Below are 21,061 nucleotides of genomic sequence, written 5' to 3'. Positions count from 1 at the left end.
AGTTATGCAGATTTGAGTAAACAAAGTGCAAATTGTTTGAGGTTTTAATTAACAACGACAATCACTGTATCTGAAGTAACCCTATATAATAACATCTGTACAACAGATGCAGGCACTTAGGGAGCCCAGAACCAGCTCTGTCCATGTCCATCTGCACACCAAACAGGGAGGACGTGCTGCTCAACAGCACCGAGGTACAAACCATCGACTCACAAAATTATGAGTCAACTTGTTCTTTGTTATCTACTGCAAGAGGCATGCAAGATCGTCACTGTTTTATCCTTCTGTTTCCATCTGTTGTCCAATTTTAAAGACACGCAAAAAAAAAAAAAAGAAAAAAAAAAAAAGTTGAAAAACAACCCAGATCTGGCTGATCATTATTTATAGTACAACACATCGGCTCACACCCAATGTCTCAGAGAAATTGGAAGCATTTAAATTTATATTAGCATTAGCAGTCCTGATCGTCATAATGGAAACACTGTGTTGTCTCCTGGATAATTGTCAGAGTTGATGAAGGCCGGGTTTGGTTCTGACATGAAAACAAACATCTCACCCTCTCACACACACTCATACATGATGGTATGAAAAGATCTTTCTCTCTCAGGCTCTAATACACACATACCCCATGCAATCAAATAATCAAACACACACACCCCATCTCCCAATAACTTTAGCTCCAAGACTAACATGAGCATCTCACTTTACAGTTTACTGACAAACCCTGTTTTTGGCAGATGAGAGCTTTGCTTGCATGTGTAAAAACAGCAATATTGCAAATACTACAGAAAGCAATACTGCTATTTGGTTCTAACCCTTACTAAAGTGACTCAATGACACAGTGTCTAGTCTTTCAACAAGATTAACAGCCTATAGCCATCAACAAACAAAGGTGGAAAGTGTTGACTAAGTGGTACAATCTATATGTCGTTACAGCCCATCAATCTTTGTGCTTACCGTTTAAAGTATTAGAGTGAATTCATTCTCGATCTTCCAACCCAACACGCTGTTTAAAACACATTCCTAACTGAGCATGTTACAATACTTGAGCTACATTCCTAACAAATTTTAATCTGGATGAATAACAAATAGAAAATGTGGAGTGCACTGGGTACAGTGATTTAGAGGTTGTTCACATGAATATTTGCTTCATTACGTAATATCATGACATGAAACAGAACAATTTGTTCTCCTCCACTTTTTTGTATCAGATATTTGTTACTGTACTTTATTTTCAAAGGGCCTGGACTGGTTCCTGGTGGCAGACATGTTAAGCATGGGTACAAAACAAATGACACACCACAGAAAAAGCATGTACATTTAGTTTAGTGTATTACTGAGTCTTAAAACTGTGGTTTCTTTAAAAGATGATGGAATCTGCCAAATAGAGTGAAGTCATTACAGTTGTTTCCAATGTAGCTCCACCTGTTTCCAGAAGTTCCTTGAAACAAGTGGCAATATTTTGAAATACAGCAGGATAAGAGGGATCACATCACTGGTTTTTCATTTTTTACATTAAGTGAGTCATTTAAGGGTCAGGTCCTTCTTACTTTGGACTAACAGGATGAACAACATGGGATATTTACCATGCTTGGATAATATATAGTCAGAAATTAGCCATTTGGCAGACGAATTACAGAAAACAAATACTAGTTGTGGCAAAAAATTTAAGATGTTTTTTCCTTACCTTCTATCCTAGGTCCTGACTTCATGCACAGACTTCCTGTCATGGCTGACACTGATAGTGTCACGCTGGGCTTCATAGGATGGGCCTCCGTCTCCATGACTATAACAATCTGGGCAGTGTGGAGAAAGACCTTATGGAAAGACAACACCATGGATTTGGAGTTGCTGCTTTTACCTACAGCCGAGGGCTGATGGTGGGGCTCTGAACGAGAAGGAAAGGGCCTTTGTAATGTTTTTGTAGGGGAGGAGTGAGGTGTGGAGGAAGCAGACGGTGGTTTACTGGAGGTATACCACGTGTGGTTTGGTAGGACTTTCTTTATGTAGGCTTCGGCCTGCTCCAACTTCGCCAGTGTAGGATTGATTTTCAGGGGACGTGATAACTCTATGTTCAGCTCAGCTGTAAAGACAGGAAGAAAGAAAAGGATTATAGAAAAAAAACAATGAGGCAACAAGGTAACATAACACATCACTGTCAGGTTGAGCAAAAAATCCTGACAATAGCATTAAAGGGACATGTGCCTTTGAGCTGTACAGTCAGGCTCATCAGTGTGGAGTTAAAGTATCTGGGTTATTTGAGGTTGCTGGGAGCAGTAATGCAGGTGGAGGAGTTTGATGGACTAATTACTGCTGTCAGCAAAACTTTACCCACAACTCCCTCTGTGGATCATTTCTGTTCACTCTCTTAAGAGTAGTCTCTCTTATACTCATCCTTACATGTATTTATTAAGTGCTGTATCATAAAGAAAACAGGTAATAAAAGCATGACTTTATAGCAGGGGGACAAAAACTAATCTATCACAACACTGAGCAGTGCACACATATTTCCTGGATCTACAGTTAGGGCTGTGTGTGTGTTCTGCTTGTATCTGTGAATTTAAAAAAATCACTGTTGGCAAGGTCACTTGTTCTTTGCTGAAAATCCACTTTTATCATTTGGAAACCCACCATACCCTGGACACAATCCATTTGAGGGTCTTAAGAAACAGGGTTCATCAGTGTCCCACTGAGAAAAATTCAGCCCATGGAATGATGCATGCTACCATGTCACGTAAATCAAACTTTGAACTTTACTTTCTTCTTCTAATCACTCATGCTTTGCATGCAAGAGTCTTTTACAGAACAGCTGGGTCCAGTCTTTGTCTCTTTCTCCTCGTCTTCTATGCATACACACACACACACACATAAACACACACACACACACACACACACACACACACTCTCACACACACACCCGCACACACACTCACACAATTACTGGCTGTCTCACAACTTAACGTGACACTGTGCTATATAGCAGAGGAGAATCTTTTCTTCATGTCAGCCACATAAACCAAGGACTATCTCTGGCTCTCGGTTTGGACCCGGCTCTCTCCCGCTCTACCTCTCTCCTGCTCTCTGATGCACTACAGCCTTCAAACACTTGAGTGGAATTTACAGAGACACATGAATTAACTCAATGCCGTTTTACACCACTTCCATTATCCCATTTTTCCACTTGGTCATGATGATGGGAGAGGGAAGCAGCCGAAAACAAGCCCAGCTGTTTTTCATGGTCTCATCAAGGCACCAGTGTTTAGAGGCTTTTTAAGGGTTTTAGGCCTCCTGTCTGTCTCCTTCCCAGGTAGGAGCACTGGATGACATGAGCGGGAGTGCTGCCAAGAGAGGCAGGCAAGCGTGCATACATACACACATACACACACACACGCATTTTGGCCTCAGGTTTTGTTCTTGTTTAATCCAGTGGGAGTGAGGCACTTGGTCAAACAGAAGAATGGCTGAAGGGAGGAATTAGAGGAAAAATAGGTGGAATTTGCTATGCATTGGAGCTTATCATTTCCACTTGACTTTCACCAGTAAAATTTACAGTTGTAGAATAAATAGACTGTATGCAGCAGTTCGTCTAGGTCCAGGTTTGTCTAAGTCCTACGTTCTTTCCCAGTTTAATTCGCACCCCTCTGTTTTATGTAGCCCATCTTTCTACTTCCACTGTTCTTTTTTATCTTTTATTTTTCTCCATTCCTAAACCTAATCAACCCCTCCCCCCTCTGTAATCACATAAAGCTGTCTCTGATCACCCAGTCAGGGCCAGCACTGGGGCCTGGGCTTTGCTTGGCTTTCTCCACAGGGAGACCTGGTCCTCATTATCAATTGTCCGCCCTCCCAAAGTCCTTTTTTGCCCTAGCCCTGAAAAATCCATCCCAGACCCAGTGAGCTCTGGAGTGACAATAATATAATTTATTACCTGTTTAACCCATCAGAAAGTCACCTGGTCTGAGTAAATGGTGCAACAGACTATAATCCAAAGACTTTAAAAACTTAACTTATTTCAATAGGGCTAGGAAATTGGAGTACTAAAACATTTAATTTAGTTTTAAAACAAACAAACAATATTTTAAATGATTTATGCACCAGGGTGTCAATACATGAACAGTAAGCCTTAGTTTGCCTGGAATATTTGTGGCAAACTCTTTTCTTATGTAAAACAAAAATACATGTTGGTACATTTACACACTCTACACCTTGCTGAAACAACACTGTGGCCTTCTTAAAATCTGTTCTTGCTTCTTCTGCGAAGATCTTCTAAAATGCCCAAACAAAACAATGTGTTGGTGGTACTTCTATTTCAGGCAGAGCATTGCCTTTCATGCTATCACTGCTCTCTTCAATCTTATAATCATAACACAACTCATTCAGCCTATTTACATAGAAAAACATCATAATTGTGCTGTTTGATGTCAAATTATGCCCCACTGAACATGGACATTAAAAAAGAATATTGTTTGAGGAGATAAGGTGGAACATAAATATTATGTATGGTCAAAGTGAAGGCCACATGCCTATCTCCACACAGCTTGATGTTCCTGCGATCAGAGTTATAAATATTACTAAGGTCTATGGGACTGTAGCCAACTTCCCTGGATGTGGCTGCAAGAGGAAAATTGCGCCCAGATTGAACAGAAGGCCAGTTTAAGTGGTGGAAAAAAACACAAGAAAACTTCAAAACACATACAAGCTGAGCTCCAAGATTAAGGTGCAACAATGTACAGTGCACCATATGTAATGTTCTGAATAAAGAAATGAGAAACGTAAAAAAAAACTGAGGACTTTGCTAAAATGCATGTTGGCAAGCTACAGTGCTTCTAGGAGAATATTATTTGGACAGATGAAACAAAGTGAGAGCTTTTTGGCAAGTCACATCAGCTCTATGTTCACATAAGAAAAGCTGATGCTTTCAATGAAAAGAACACAACCCTCACTGTACAGCATGGGGGAGACTCAGTTATGTTATGGGGTTGCTTTGCTGTGTCTGGCATGGGATATCCTGAATGAAATCAGAAGATCACGAAGGCATTCTGTAGAGAAACAGACTGTACAGAGATGAAAACACTGGAACACTGGTCTTGATGTTAATCTAAGTTTCTGTGGAAAGAGCTGAATGTTACAGTTGGGAAAAGTACTCATCACACCTGAGAGAAGTGGACACTGGAATATATTTACTCAATACTGTACTTAACTACAATACTGAGATCCTTTTACCTGAGTGTTTCCATTTTATTTGACTTTTACTCCAGTACCTGTCAGAGGGAAATATTTTACCTTACTACATTTATTTGACAGCATGATGAATTACTGTGGAATAACCACCTGGGAGTTCATACAGCAGTTTAAATTAGAACTTCTATTGTCTACTTAGGTAGAAGTTATGAGTTCTTTCACCACAGCTCAGTAGTGCCAGAAACACAGGGATGGCAAATTGGCAAACTGTACTCTATCCTGTTACATTACTAAAATGTTTTTTCCCATACTTTATACCTTTAAAGTTTGTTTGCTTTTTTTCCTTTTAAAAAGTTTTGTTTCACTTGTTTGTTGTCCTTAAGATAGTACTAGAAGTAAAATGTACCAACATTTCAGCCACATCTGTGCAGCTTTCGTCATTTGTGTGAATGTATTACAGGGCAGGGAGTGAACCACTGGCTTCTATACTCAAGACGCACAGTAGAGATGATGCAGCAAGATGTTTTGGTTAACTGCTTCTTAACTACACATTACGCAAGCCAGGATACTGTAATTTCCATCAGAAGGATTTATGCCTGTTGCCCAAAACTGTTTTACTGACATTATTTATCACAAATGGAAAGAAGTACATGCAGCTAGTTTCTTAGTTTCCAAAAATAAGACTACATTACATACCAAAGTTTGACTAACTGGCACTCTTATCACTTCAACATTAAAAAAAAAAAAATCACCTTTTTATGCTAAGAAATGACAGTAGGTGCATCTGGATTTTAAGTTGTGACCACTCTCTATGGATGACCCTGGAATGGAAGCCATCTAAAGCATCTGTACAGCTTCCCGCTGGTTTTATTCAACAACCAATGAAGCACAGTTTTACTGCACTGGAACAAAGTCAAAAGATGAATCTTTGCAGAACTCCTAATAAAATCACATCACAGAATTATATGGCCACTTGTCGAATACATCTGTGTCATATCCCTAAATTTGGTTTTCTCTGGAGTTGATATGAGTGTGTGTGCGAGACAGCCCTTAGAGTGATGTTCCATGTGGTTTCCCTATCTAGGCAAAGGAGACATAAAAAGAGGAAACTAAAACCTCACAACAGGCAAAGAAAAAGATATTTACAAGCCATGACAGACTTATAAGTTTTACAAACTAAGCTGCAAAATCACATGTTTATGGATCAAGCTGTAACACAGCAAAATGATAGAGGGTTCTCTCAATAATACACACTCCCACACCTCTTAAACATAGTCACTAAAATGTGTTTAAAAAAACAAAACAAAACAAAAAAAAAAAAACATAAAAAAAAGCATACCAGAAGAAGTATTGATTTTTTTTTTTCCTCTTCAAATGTGCCTTTTATGGTTTAGAAGGGCAAAAATAGGAAGCAGAAAATGTATTTAAAAAAGGGAGGAGTATTAAAATAATGTGATTGTCATCGCTAAACAAGGAGTAAAAAACAGGCTTTTCCAACAGTGGCATTCTCACAGTCTCAAGTGTTTTTATTGGAAACATCTTGGCTTCACCCAAAAGACTAACAGCTATTTTAAGCTGACTGTCAGTAAAAGGCCTGTGCAAGGAGTAAGCATCAAGCCTGGGAGGTTGGGAGGTGGCATTTGTATTATATATATATATATATATATATATATATATATATATATATATATATATATATATATATATATATATATATATAAACCTTAAAAGAACAGGCTTTAATGTGAACAGGCTGTGCTAAATCTAAGACTGGCCCTTCTCAGGTGTCAGCCTCTATTAGCACTGGAGAAAGTGGAAGATCAAGGTCTGACAGAGGCACATACACACACATAGAAGTGGCAGAGGAGATCAAATCTGCTTAATACACAGGTTACTGTGTCTTTTGGCAAGGTCATGCATGACGCTGTCCTTGCTTTGAACCTGGTGCTGGGTATATGTGTGTGTGCGACCACCACAAACAATGTTTTCTTTCCCGCTCCACCTTTGATTTTGCTTGCTGACTTCTGACAGCAAAGAGCATGTGTCAGACACAGGTGTCAGTGTGTCTAATTACCCGGGCCTGTATGAGAAGGGCATATTTGTATGTCTGTATTTGTAAGGGCCAGTAATTGTTCGAGGGGTATCTGTAGAATCCCACTGTCACAAAAAAAAAACAAACTCATAGCAACTAAGGCCAGTCACATGCACCTCAGATGTCATCTGACTCAAATTAGAGTAGTTCTGGATGGTTCGAAGGGGCACAGGCTTGTATACAGTACCTGACAACATTTCTGTGAATCCATAACTTGACAGGAACCAGGAACACATAAGAGTAATGGTTCCAATTTGTTCTACCTAATCTATCACCTGCTGCTTCTCTACAGAGGGACGGCTGATCTCTCATCTCCAAGTGGTAGCAGTTACATCTCTGGACTTGCTCATTGACCCTCTCTAAGGCAGGAACAGAGTAGGAAATATGTAAGAGGGAAGAAAAGTGTGTGTGTGTGTGTGTGTGTGTGTTAGCTAGTCAATCACTAAAACATGTAGAAGAAAAAAACACCTGGGCCCTTTTACATATACAAATTTGCTAGTCGAGCCTTGAATCCTCCTTCCTGTCTGTATCTGCATTAGCAGTGTTGTGAGTAAGAGTGTATGTGATGAGCAGCTGCTGCGCGAGAGTCAATGCTCAAACACCATCCAGTTTTCAGTACACATGTTACAAGTGTTTCCCACTCAGCATCCTTGGGATGATTGACTTCAGAAAAAAAAAATGCTGCTGAAATTGTGAGCATATTGCTGTAAACACTCAGCAAGACACAGGCTCACGGATGTCTGCTCTCTGTTTGCGCCTCGTTTAAATAAATCAAATGTGAAGCATTGTTGAATGAAAGTAGAACCACCAGACATGATACATATACATTGCAGCACACTGCTCTTTCTACTTAATCCTGTCTTCATCTATCCTTTTTTTATTCTTCCGTGTTTTATATTCAACATAGTTAAATTGAAACAATTAAGCTCCCCTGAGTAGAGCCACTTAGACCTGTCTTACTAGGTCACAGAACTTTCTTATTGTTGACAGTTTTTCTTCAGTTAAGACTAATAATGATTCCCGTTTGTCTAAACAACAGAAATGAGTATATTCCACACGAGTCAGCATCTGTGCATAAATTCTCCTGCTCTTTGTAACTTCTTCCTTTGTGGCAAAAGATGTGAAGAGGAAGAAGAGGATAATCTCCACCAGAGAGTCATCTAACCAAACACACAGTTGGATATGTGTTTGTGTGTGACTGTTTGGGTGAAGGGGAACCGGTAGCATGTGTGGTCAACTCTAGATATTTCCAGCAGAGCCTGACCTGGGGCAAGCTCACACTGAGCCTAGATCCTGTCTGAGTCATCTTGGACTGTGTTGTTGGTACGTGAGTAATTATGATTGAAGTCATCCGACAGAGACAGGGACAGCTGTACTCTAGTTTAAGATAACAACCTGACTGCTGTTTTACAATGTTGACATTTGCATCTTAGCTTCATGCTAGAATCAGATGTAACCACAGCACAATGTGAATTATCTTTACCTTTATTGTATGGTGGGCTGTACTCATATTAATAAATTATATGAATTGACATATCCACACTGAATGTTATGCAAAATATTCAAAGAAGACCAGAGATACATATATGCCATTAGATCAAGGACAGATCTCTCTACTCACAGCTTTATGGAAAGCAATTTGGCTGTTGGCATCACCTTAAATGAGTAAATGTGGAGTGGGCTTGTAATGTACGATTTCTATGGTGTACATAGAGCTACAGTGTGTTGTCTTGTGTGACTCCAGGTGGACAGAGAAGCTGGGGACTTTCTGTTGACAGCAGAAAGGGATGCGTGTAGGCGAGGGGCTATTAGTTTCCCCAAACCACCAATGACAACACCTACGGCTCCTTCTTGTATAAATGTACAGTATGTGTTCATGATTAAAGAAAGGAAGACTGTATCTCATGGTGTCTAGAGAGTTGGGTGTCAGTGTGTATGCATCTGCAACATCTGGCCTGCTGGGTTCAGGAAGCAGACATCTGAAGGATGTCCTGCGCCTACACACACTCCATGAAGCCCTCAGAGGGATAAGATGGTTGCTCACATTCATGCAAAAGCCCACTCACACTTTTATTAACTAAAGCTCTATTTGGGTGAAGATGCCAGCCACACCCTTAGGTCAACAATCATAACTTTAAGTGGATCATCTGTATATCATATCAGTCTAAAAATAGAGGACCAAACCCTGTGAAAGGCAAATCCAACAGGAGCCTGATGTTACACTCATATATTGAAATTTGGATGTCAATCAGGATTTAACAGGATGTTGTAAGCGGCTGTCTAAGCAAATAAAAACAAAGAAAACCAAAGGGCAAGAATAAGAAACACTCACATGTGGGGTGTTTTCACTACCAACAATAAATCCCTGGGCTCTGGAATAGCTGTAGTTCTGGGGGTGTGTTGTGTTGAGCACATTTATTTACAACTGAACGGTCAATTTCACCACCACCCGAAAGCACTATCAGCTTTTCCTTCATTTGGTTTAAAATTCTAAATAATAAACTGACTAAACCTACTTAATCTTATTTAACTCTTGTGTGGCTGCTGTTGAACCCTATCACAGCATAGCTGCATAAAGCTAAGCTTTTCTCAACTTTCCCTTATCATGTCCCTGGGTTCCTTGTGCTTCTGCCTCGACAACAGGATGTCCTAAGTGTCTATGCTGAGTTGTATTTGACAATGAATGGTAGCAAGTTACTTTTTTTCCTGTCATCAACTTGAGTAATGAAATTAACTTCAGTTTGCAACAGCTGATCTGATGTACGATTTGTCATTTTAATCAGAAACGACAACGACCAGTTTCGACCAAGAACAGAAAGCTGCTATATTTGCAAAATGAGTGATGTTTGCTAGCATGTTAATATGACTATTAGTACAGGTAGTAGTATTAGTCCTTACCTGGTCCATTGAGAAAATCTTTGACCTGGAGGCAGAGCAGAGGGGGAGGGATGCCTGTTTTACTGTCCACTTCTCCTGTTACTGTCTGTAGCCAAAATACGTTGTAATCAAGGGATTCTGGCAGTGTCTTTCCTGGGTCTGGATGACATTGATCATTTACAGATATTATATTTACTGGTCTATTAATCTTTCTTGTTTTGTATGATGAGTTGAAATGTACCCACATGCATACATATATCAGAACATTCATTCAACTTTCAAAATTTGCAAAAACAAGCTGCATTCTAAGGCCATTTCCTTCCTTGATCTCTCTCACCTAGGCACTTGTAGTCTGAAGCGACTCCTTTTAATGCCATGTCAAACACAGAAAGCTCCATCCTCTGTTTGCGATGGTGGCAGCTGAGCAGAGCAGAAGGTTGCATAACCTGGAGGTACAAGAGCGGCTCCAACACTTGGTCACCAGCTCCCCTTCTCCCCGGCTGCCTCATTATGGTCACACCAAGAGCCTGACGGGCTGAGGAGCGACTAGGAGTGGGCAGACCATCCAGGGACAGCAGACTACCTTTCAGTGGTGGTGAAGCTGGATGGGTAGTATTGCTGTTGAGGATGTCCTCAGCTGTCAGGGCAGCAAGGGAACTCTCAGCAGATGGAGCAGGGTCTGGAACTGGGGAGGCCAAGGCTGCTGGAGCCTCATATGTTGGACATAGAAGCTCAGGCTGGTTGAGGGCACTCTTTCCCACCTTAAACAGATGTAGCACTGTGTTAGACTTATTTTGCACAAAATCCACTGCGATTATACATGAGACATTAATACTGCAAATATGGTGAAGGAGTTTTGGTCCATCATAATTTTTCAGCATCATGCAATTTATACAGATCCTGTCAATATGCTTTATTCATGTCACGTTGTAGCCACTGTTTGGAGGAACTGGCAGTGTAGGCACTCTTAAACTAAAGAATAAAAACTTCTCAATTCTAAATGCTTGTGACAAGAATTTGTCTGCTTTTTTAAATTTTGTGTGGGGTAGTGTTGAGCTGCTGCCCAGAAGTTTTTCAGTTCTCTATCTGTCAGGATAACTTTACCCCAGACTCAGAGTAAAGAGCAGCTTTTTAATATTCCTTGTGTACACATTTAAAGTCACTTTAATAGGCAACGACAGATTGAAAGGAACAACATATGACTTCACTACACTGGAATAAACTCAGTTATACTGCATTGCACTGGAGGAGAATGCCCTCATTAACCATATAATGCAGTTGCAAGTAGTAGTAATTATTTGTACTTTTGAATTCAAAAAAACAATTTTTGAAATATTTGTACTATTTAATCGACATATATAACACATTTTGCTTGTGTCAATGGCATGAATAATTATATACGCATGGGCATGTTTACCTTATTCACAGGCTCCTTCTTCTCCAGTGTGCTGGGGATCATGTTTAGTGATGAGGGAAGAGCTTTTGGGGGACTGGAGCAGGCATAGGTCATGACAGACAGCCTGCTAGCAGTGAGAAAGATGTCGAAAGGAATGAAGTTGAGGTTCTTGGTTATGGTTGACTTGTGGGAGGGCCTTGCGATGCAGTGGTGGCTTGTCCCGCACTGCTGTTCTATTTGGACAATGCGGATGCGAGCACTGTCGCTGCCAAAGCCGCTGTCTTGCCCAGTCCCGCTATGATGTGATGAGGAGTCGACACCTGCCCCGGGTTCTCGACCGCCACACTTTTGCTCGTGGCGACGCACCTGAAACCATGAGAGGTAAGGTTATGTTCACACTGATGCTGAGTCTTTTGGATATTAAGGTCAAAGTGGGGACATGTTTTAGTCAAAAATTGTCCTTTAGGCAGTTTATAGGCAGAGTTACAGGTCATGTTTTTATCTTTTACAATAAGCAAATGATTTTGACATTGAACATGAAAATTCAATTTGCGTTAAAACAAAATGTTTTATCAGAAACGAACCTTGTTTGGTAGCATTACAAGAGCATCAAATGCATATGGATAACAGTCTTTTGTTTTTCTTTTTTTCATTAAATTTGTTTCTTGTTTGGATCCTGGCTTTACGAAAGGACAGAAACCAAATAGCTCGTTTGATTGAAACCATGAACAAATTGACCAAAGAAAAGCATCATATAGCCACAGAGACATTAAAGGCATGCTCTGGGACTTTTTCTGTGGTCTAAAAATCATTTTGCACTTTTTGCAATATTGGAAATGTCTTTTAAGAAGGGCCTCACCCCGGCAAATCAAATTGTTTCGTGCAGTGACTGTGGTCTTGTGTATAAAGCAGCTGAGATTTTATGCTTGGCTCCAACTAACAGATATTGAGAGTTCCAGCCTTTGTGGCAATAAAAGCTTTCAGTGACAGATGCTATAAATCAATGTGAGTAGGTTGCTGGGTTTCAAGCAACAATGAAAACAGGCATCTTTATTCTGCTACCAAAACATGCCATCTTCAAGACTATAAAGAAGCCGCCACTGTTTCTCATGGGACAGAAATGAGACAAACTGCTACCTACCAAATGCTAAATTACCGGACGCTTATGTAGAAATTACATGTATGGGTAAAAAAATAAATAAAATAAAATAAAAAATAAAAAACTGGAATAAACAGAAACATTTAGTTTTCAAAAAATTTCCCAAGTGCTTAGGAAATACTTTCTGATTCTGAGAAAAACAACACTTAAAACCATCTGCAGAAAAAAGAAAAAAAAATCCCTCCTCCAGCGGAGCCCAGCAGAGCAAAAGAAATAAAAATGTAGACACAAGAGAAGGCAAAGAGCGCACAGGTGAACGTGTGAGGCTGTTTGAGGTTTTTTCAACCATTATGACACATCGGCTCGACACTATTCTGATAGCTGCAGGCTGGTCAGGTGCATCTTAAAAAGACTTGGGCCTATTCGTCATCATCATTTCCCCGTCTGACTCCGTTACCCCATTATTAAGGCCTTCCCCTTATGTTTCTCATTCACATTTATGAAGACGTCAGCTTCAATTAGCTACTGCTGGCTTTGGAAACATAATTATGATAAACTGAACGTTTCAGGAGACATACAGTACAGAAAAAAGGTTTTCAGTAAAACCAAGGTGGGTTCCATCTTATCCTACCCTCATCTGCTCCAACCTGCACATGGTTGCTATTATAGCATGTACTCTCAGCTGCCCCCTCTTTTTCTCTACACTGCTCCCTCCCACCCATTCCATGAGAATTTTTAATGTATATTATTGCAGTGGTGAAGATAGTGTTTCAAGACCTCCAGGCAAATACTAAACCCACTGGCAGCACATTAGACAGAATACTTGAATTATTAGATATTTCCTATTCTAAACAGTGTCATCAAAGACTAAGAACAAGAGCCATATAAAACGCAGCAGCATGCCTGCTTTGCCTGACTCTTCTGTTCAGCCAGGCTCATGTGTGGGGCTTCCATTGGATTGGCCCTGCCAGATCCCTCTCCTTTCCCTGGCCTAATGAGGAGAGGATGTGTGCACTTCTTTTTCTGTAGAAAAGAAAGATTTTCCAAGCATTAGGGAGGGGAGAGGAGGCAGAAAAGGGACTGGACCTGACTCCATGTGTGTTATGTCAAGCGCGTGAAACTTTTCAAATAGTCCTCCTACTTATTTGGAGGTAAGAAGGTATTTGAAAAGGTATTCAGCAAAGGCAAAATATCCAGTCCGAGGAGCACCTCACATTGGAAGGGACAAATAAGCTGCACAGCAGCTGGGAAAGAGTGAGTGCCAGGAGAAACTGCCAGATCCTTTTTACACTTCTCTGTGTCTCTTCCCAAGCTTAGGCTGTACACATGCATTTACAATTACAGCACATACCCCGTCTTCTTTTTAACCACCACTACTAAGAGAGTGCCCCCTAAGCAAATTCTTGGTCTATATTTAGATGTGCTTACAAGTGGAATAAGGGATAATAGGGAACACAAATGGAGGGCGTAGAGGAAAAGAGACAATGAGCAAACATACCACAGTGCACAGTCGTTCATATCGTCTGAATTGACACATTCAATTGGTGCATTCACAACCATACTCATAAACATATATGAAGTCATTTGCTTTCCCACGGTTAGATCTAAGCCAGAGCTTTAAAGCACACAAATGGATTTTTCTGTGTGATTCTGAGCTTACTTTTATCCCCACTGAGCTTACTTGCTGAAAAACAGAACAGGTATACCCAGAAAACATAAACCTATGACTCTGTAGTCAATATGCTTTAACCTTTCACCAATTTATTCATTGACAGAAAGCAATAAATTCAAAATACAAACATGGACTGGTCCCAGATGAAATCCCCTTCTTCAGCCATTACTTTCTTTTATATTATATAATGGCTGTAGTGAAGTGCAGTTTCCAGATCCCAGTGCAATCTTTCTCTGGACTTAGTTGATCATGATCATGAATGTGCAACTACGCACACATACACTGAGCACCCCCCTCCCCTCCCCCCCAATTTGAAATCGGCCAATCATGAAGTCATCCCCTCAGAGTCTCTAGGCAGAACATTCTGGAAAATGAAGGATAATCCCCAAAAGTGTGAAACCATGACTCTCCCAAGTGCCAATCATATCAGAGTACATCTGTATGACTTCTGACCCCCATTTCTGTCAGTGTAACTCAGAACAGCTTGGCTAGGGGAAGGCTAATATGTGGAAGCAAATGTCACATCATCCAAATGCCACCCGTTTACAGTGCTGGCTGGCTAGAGAAAAATGATAACATAACTTTTACGTCCATATACTACACATGCAGTTGATTGTTTCCAGATGATTCAGAAGAAGGTTGCAATTTGGGTTCAGAGATCAGAGAACATGAAAATGTGGATGTTTAAAGATGTTAAAGCAATCCATGGTAGTCGATATGAAGGAATATAATAAATATGGTCCAAATAACAAAGATGACTATTACTCTTTTCAATAGGGGTCTATTTCACAGTCACATATTCACAGTGAAGTTTGAATCTAGTCAAATTCTAAAATAAAGGCTTCCATTATGCCCACGTTTAGGAGACACAAAAAAACACCAAAAAAGCTTGCTCACTGTATTATCATGGAAACAGAAGAGCAGCAAAAAATAGGTGATCAAAATGAACATTTAAGCTACCAGCCTGACATGCTATACACACAGAGTATGAATGAAGTGCATGAGAATGTCAAAAAAACATTAAGACACAACATGAAGAAGTGACAACAGTGCAAGTCGTGGGAGAAGGTCGACGCAGTTTTTAAAAAGAACATTAGTGTTGTGTGAACAAGGTCAGCATTATTATTTGAAAATTAGAGTTGTGATATATTTAAAGAAAACCTTTGAGTATGTGGAGAGAGAGGTGTCGCAGAGAGACAGAGCACAGAGTACAATACAGGCAATTTCTTACCTATAAGTATGTCCATTTTTAATGTTTGCCACTCTTTTCCCATGTTCTTTTGTAATTTCTGTAGCATTCCTATTGTGAGCCACATTAAATCAGATTACTAAATCTTTCTGACACAACTATTCAGTTGAGCTACTTGCTTGCAGGATGTGTGGAAATTAACTTCTGTATCTTGACTATATCAGCGTTTACAGGTTAGGCCCCTGCTGTGCTACCTGCTATTGTTTACAAGAACCATAAAGCTGTTAGCAGGCCTCTGTGCTTTTGTGCTCATGCACGAAAACCTCAATGCAGCAATACCTCATCTCAATCAACAATAATAATACAATAATACTTAACCAAACGCCATAAAGACCACAATTCATTCCGTCATTTTCTTGTGGAAAACAGACGGGGGAAGACATTTATATTATGAAGTCACCACTCTTTGTCCACCATAACAGCAGCATCAAAGGCAGTCATTTAATATATTCAACTTGTTTCAATAACAAAGGAAACCTGCTATGCACTTCTGCTGAACCACAACAAAGAAACAACGGAAGGTCATGACCCTGAAGCTTTCAGATGGATGTCAAGACTATCAAATGTACTTTAAACACAGTGCACTCCAAAGCTTTGGGTGCCGAGTGGGGCTATTTTAACAAGCTCCCTCCAACCAGTAATGCTGCTGGATGGGTTTGCTTCTCTAGGGTTTAACAGTATGTTTCACAAAGTGTTTCTTACATACTTTGTTCTCTTGTCTCATAGTCCAGGCCCCAAAGCATCTGTCCTTAGTATCTTTCTCTTTCTTTTAGTGCACTGGACAGGACAGGAAGTGACAATGTGAGAATATTTTGCCTACCATGCCAGAGACACTCATGCTCTCTTGATGCCATGTGACATACAGGGAGAAAAGGAAACATCCGGATGACAGAGATCATTTATTCATGTTGACATTCCTAAAGCGCTGGGTCAGTTGGAGTAGTTTTCATGCCTACTAGAAGAGAAGTGAGAGGACTGAGTGTGTCATGGCCAGAATAGAGGGATGCCTCTAAAACACCTAACTGAAAAAACAAAGGACAGATGAACTGGCAACGTAAAACACAGAGATGATGTTCTTCAGATTTCAGCTGCTTTATGGTTTAGAAAAGCTCTGGCTCAAAAACAAAGATGCAAAATGATAAAGGCTGAAGAATGAAAAGAAAAATTGTGAAAAGAGTGACTTAATTTGGTCCATGTGGGGAACTATAGTATGCTGTACTGGCGGCCAAAGCCTCCATTTTATGAATGACTAAACTTCAAACCCTGTTTTCTCCTATGGATGCACATGACATTAGTCTGCTTACAAATATTTTGCCACAAATAAAATGCAGACTGTCATTGCTTAGTAAAACAGAGCTGTATCCAGAGATATTCAACAGGCTGTGTGCTGTGCTAAACACATTGGGTTTAATATTTAGGCCCTGTATGACTCCAGACGCTCGAAAAAAGCTTGCCAAACCCACCATGCCCCACTCCTAATCACTAGCAATCAAGAATGATTTAAAAGGTCTGACAGACACCACCCTTTAAGCTCAACGGGAGACTTATTGCATCAGTCATCCCGAACAGATCCACCAATCTAAACCAAAACCCTGATTCAGATCCACCAATCAAATCCAACAGTTGGGTTAGGGGTGACTGTGAGGACGTGCAGCATTTACCCAATATCACGAAAAAAAAAAGCAGTTTGTATAAACTGGAGGCAATGTAGCTGGATTACTCACTGAAGGAAGTGCATAGAAATGCCAGAAGACAATTCGTAGATTAACACCACAACCGTGTAAGTGAAAACAAACAAAAGAGAAAAGTGGCCTGAGCGTCATGATGTAAGTGTTCAGAAATGATACACAGACTTTCTGCTCATCCAACATAATCCCTTGGCAGGAAGGAGATGCTGCTGAATGGACTTTATCACCAAATGCGTCCATCATAAATGATAAACAAGATAGCAGCCATATGGCAAATGAAACAGAGAGAGTAGAAACACTGAGATTTTATAATAAAGTTATCATGGGGCTAAAGCTAGATGGAGAACTTGGCAGGATGAATGTGGCTGATAAATGGATGAATTTTTGAACATGCAATATAAAACGCCTGTATTAACTCCTCCTCTTACATCCCTGGACAAATGCAACCAGATTTTAACATTTCATTTGATTAAATTATGACGAAGGCCAGATGTGGAGAAAGGTGTGATTGGAAGACAAACTACAGCAAAAGTGAAAGTGAATGAAAGACAGAAATACCCTGGGGTCTGTCTTAATTGCTGTGATCCTGGCCTCCACAGCAGCAAGTCATCATCACTTTCTTTCCTTTATCATTTCCCTCTTTCCTTCTTTCCATGGGAATGCAACAGAGAACAACTGGCTCTCATTAGCTGTCACCATCCATATTTAGTCTTGAGGTTTGTGTGGGGGTAATTTTCTAATCTAATATTCAGGCTCCTGTGTTTACACATACCAAGAGTCCCTGAGTGAGGTGGGCTCGATGGTGACAGCGACATCTGAAACCTGTGGGTGTGAAAGTGTGTGTGTGTGTGGAGGAGCTACTGTGAGAAATTCTAAAATGTAAAATACCTGAATTTGTCAATGTGTAGGCTTAGAGTTTCACCTCTCTGCAACTTGACTTTATTCTATTTTGTTAATTTTGTGTCTCTGGCTTAAAACAAGATTGAACTGTAAACAGCACTGGCTGAGTGGAATTCTTTATTTTCATCACTGGTTATATTTAGTGGGAAAAGCAAAGTGTGGCAATGTAGCGCAACTCACAGGCATGCACACAGTGAAAACACATCCTCAGTACAGCAGAGAGCTATCATCAGGTTTCAGCCTGGCCCTCAAGATCACTCATCCAAGCTTTCAACTTAACATCATTAGCTTTGGCATTACATTTTCAACAAACAAACAATAGAAGAGACTTCAAACATTGTCTTCAGCGAGGACTCAGCAGTTCACAAAAGCAGACGTCTGAGAGACTTCAAAAAGCAGCGGAGATGCCTTTCATTAGGTCATGGAGTAGTTCTTCTGAAATGCATGCCTGGCGGCCATGTCTGTATTCTCTGCTTTAGTAACAAGGTCGTGGGGAAACAGTAACAGCAGGGAAAACAATGGTGACCTGAGGTGAGAGGAGGCTGTTTGGAGCGTGACGGTGTGGGAGGCACAGGGTTGAGAAGGGCAGATAAACCCCAGGTGGTCTACTGAGGGCTGAGAGTGATGCTTCTGCCATCAGCACGATGGGGAGCCAGCACACACACACACACACTTGGGGCTGTAAAAGGATGCAGTTTAAGCACATACTGGTCGGTATATACATTCAGAAATGAGCAGACAGACACAACACAAGGCACACTCAAGATTGCATACTAATTCAAAGAACAGTGTGAAGACAAGCACAATTCTGGCACAGTGTCTGTTGATAGAGCTGAAATCAAAAAAAGAGGACTGAAGTAATCTTCCTTTAATTTCTCGTTGGATGTGCTCCCAGGCCTGACTGAGACAAGAGCTCTGATATGCTGTATGTTAGGCTTTCTAAGGAAAATGATGCAACACCCCCTGTCTCCTCATGTGGGTTAGCGGAGTGGGCCTCAATAAGGGGAACAAGGACAAAACTAGAGGACACACTGGTGCCAGAGAAGTGAAAAAATAAAGACAGAAAATAACAGTGTAGAAACAGTGAAATAGTGAAGCTGCAGACTGCAGGATAGCTTGGCCCACACTATTCAGCTCGGTGGGAAAAGGAACTAATTCAGGTGTTTTAAAACCCTGTCACTTGGCTGCAGTGGTGGGATTCAGTGGAGAGTTGGACAAGATTTGAAGTGCAAAACTAGCTCACCATCATCACCACCGTAACTCATCAGGCCTGTTCCAAGTGTTGGAATATGTGACACGCACTTGAAGATTCATCTTTGACAAGCATGGCTGAACGACTGGAGTGGCTCCAAACAGACAAACCGAAACAGGTGAGATATAAAATCAAGTCCACATCTTGATATATATATATATATAATAAAAATACAGTAGCCTTGGAATCAACAGTATAATAATTTTACTCCTAACATTTGTGATGGACAGGCTACACTTAAGGCACTTGAGGTTCAGCATCTTGTAACGTGAACCACTCCTTAGCCACCAGGATATACACCTCAAATCAAACACCGGCCCATATTGAGATCAAACCCACAACTTTGGCCTTGGTGGTATTAGAACCACGCTCTAACTAACTGAGCTTACCAGTCATGAAGATCTGGCCTTGACATAGTAGCACAAAAATGTGGGAAAAGGAACCCAAGGAAAACCATCCAGAATCCTGGAACGATATGTAGATTTTGTTTGAGGGTAAATATTTAGTTCAATGAGAGCAGTCCAAGAGGAACTCAGTGGTACTTCCATGGTGAGAAAGAAGCAGATACTGTACATTGGTAAAGTCAAATGCAAACATTTACATCCACAGGCATGCATGTAAGCACACGCAAACCCACACATGTGCAAACACACATACACACATACTTTTACTACTCCATTAAGTTACAGAGAGAGAACCTAATACTCTCAATCACCTGTTATTGTAAGTGGAATCTTGCTTATACAGGTGTAGAGGAAAAAAAATCTGTTTCCTATTTTCACCTCTTCAGACACTATACAAAGTCTACTATGGTGTATGTGTCTGTACTAGTTTGGCCTGGTGTGGCCTGCTTTTACTAGTCTCCTGGGTCTGTGACCATGTTTCCATTGCGGGCAGAGAGAAAGGGCACTTCTGACTCCTCCTCACCTGAGTGGACACCCGATCCTGGAGTTCACAGTAGGGCCCCACTCCCTCTTCTCAAAGGCGCTGTTTGTTTCCCCTGGTCTAATACAATTCCAACCTTTGTGATGTTATCTGGAGTTTTCACGCCAATTTTGCCAAAACCGATTGTGGAGGGAGAGCAAATTCAGCTGCTACTGATCTCAAATAGATTGAGTTTCCAAGGCACCAATTTAAAAATGTGCCACGGTTATGCCTTATGAGTGAGGGTGGTTGGAGTGCTGGGACCGAACAAGGAAGGTGAGTTGTTGTGACTGGCTGTCAATTGGCAGTTGCGTCAAACAGGAGAGTCAGTGACACATGAGCAAAAAAAGAAGAGGGGATACGGTTTCATAACAAAAGAAGGGCAGTGAGATGAACACTGGCTATGAAAATATGTATGTTTAAGATAAGCTAAGATGACGACGCTTATTTAGGAGATGTAAGGCAGCCAAAATGGAAAAGTAGATGGCTGTGCAGGGAGCTTTATTTATTATGCTCAGCAGCAACGGAGCGAATGAAAATAGTGCTACATAAGACGAGAAGAGGTTAAGGTTAAAGGTGTCGGGCCCTCAGAGTGGGTTAATAGCCAGACTGACTTCTTAATATTTTCACTCTCATGTGATGTCTCCATATTTCTGTTGGCCAGCAGCACACATAAAAGCTCCTCTGACACCCCTGTCCTGAAGAGATCGGAGGTCAGGAGAGAGACCTTG

At 40.7% G+C, this 21,061-nt stretch overlaps 1 protein-coding gene across 1 annotated transcript in view; it reads right to left on the bottom strand.

Annotated features, from left to right (window-relative positions):
- Positions 1–21,061, bottom strand: part of LOC113170474 (vacuolar protein sorting-associated protein 13B) — a 278,722-nt gene that overhangs the window by 69,842 nt on the left and 187,819 nt on the right. Inside the window, 4 exon segments of the mRNA XM_026372581.1 lie at positions 1,688–2,083; positions 10,172–10,309; positions 10,488–10,911; positions 11,568–11,912. Coding sequence (XP_026228366.1) covers positions 1,688–2,083; positions 10,172–10,309; positions 10,488–10,911; positions 11,568–11,912 — 1,303 coding nt within the window.

This window comes from Anabas testudineus, chromosome 16 (assembly GCF_900324465.2).
Source record: "Anabas testudineus chromosome 16, fAnaTes1.2, whole genome shotgun sequence".
NCBI lineage: Eukaryota > Metazoa > Chordata > Actinopteri > Anabantiformes > Anabantidae > Anabas > Anabas testudineus.
Note: the sequence above shows the minus strand (reverse complement) of the source record. Positions and strands in the feature narration are given on the sequence as shown.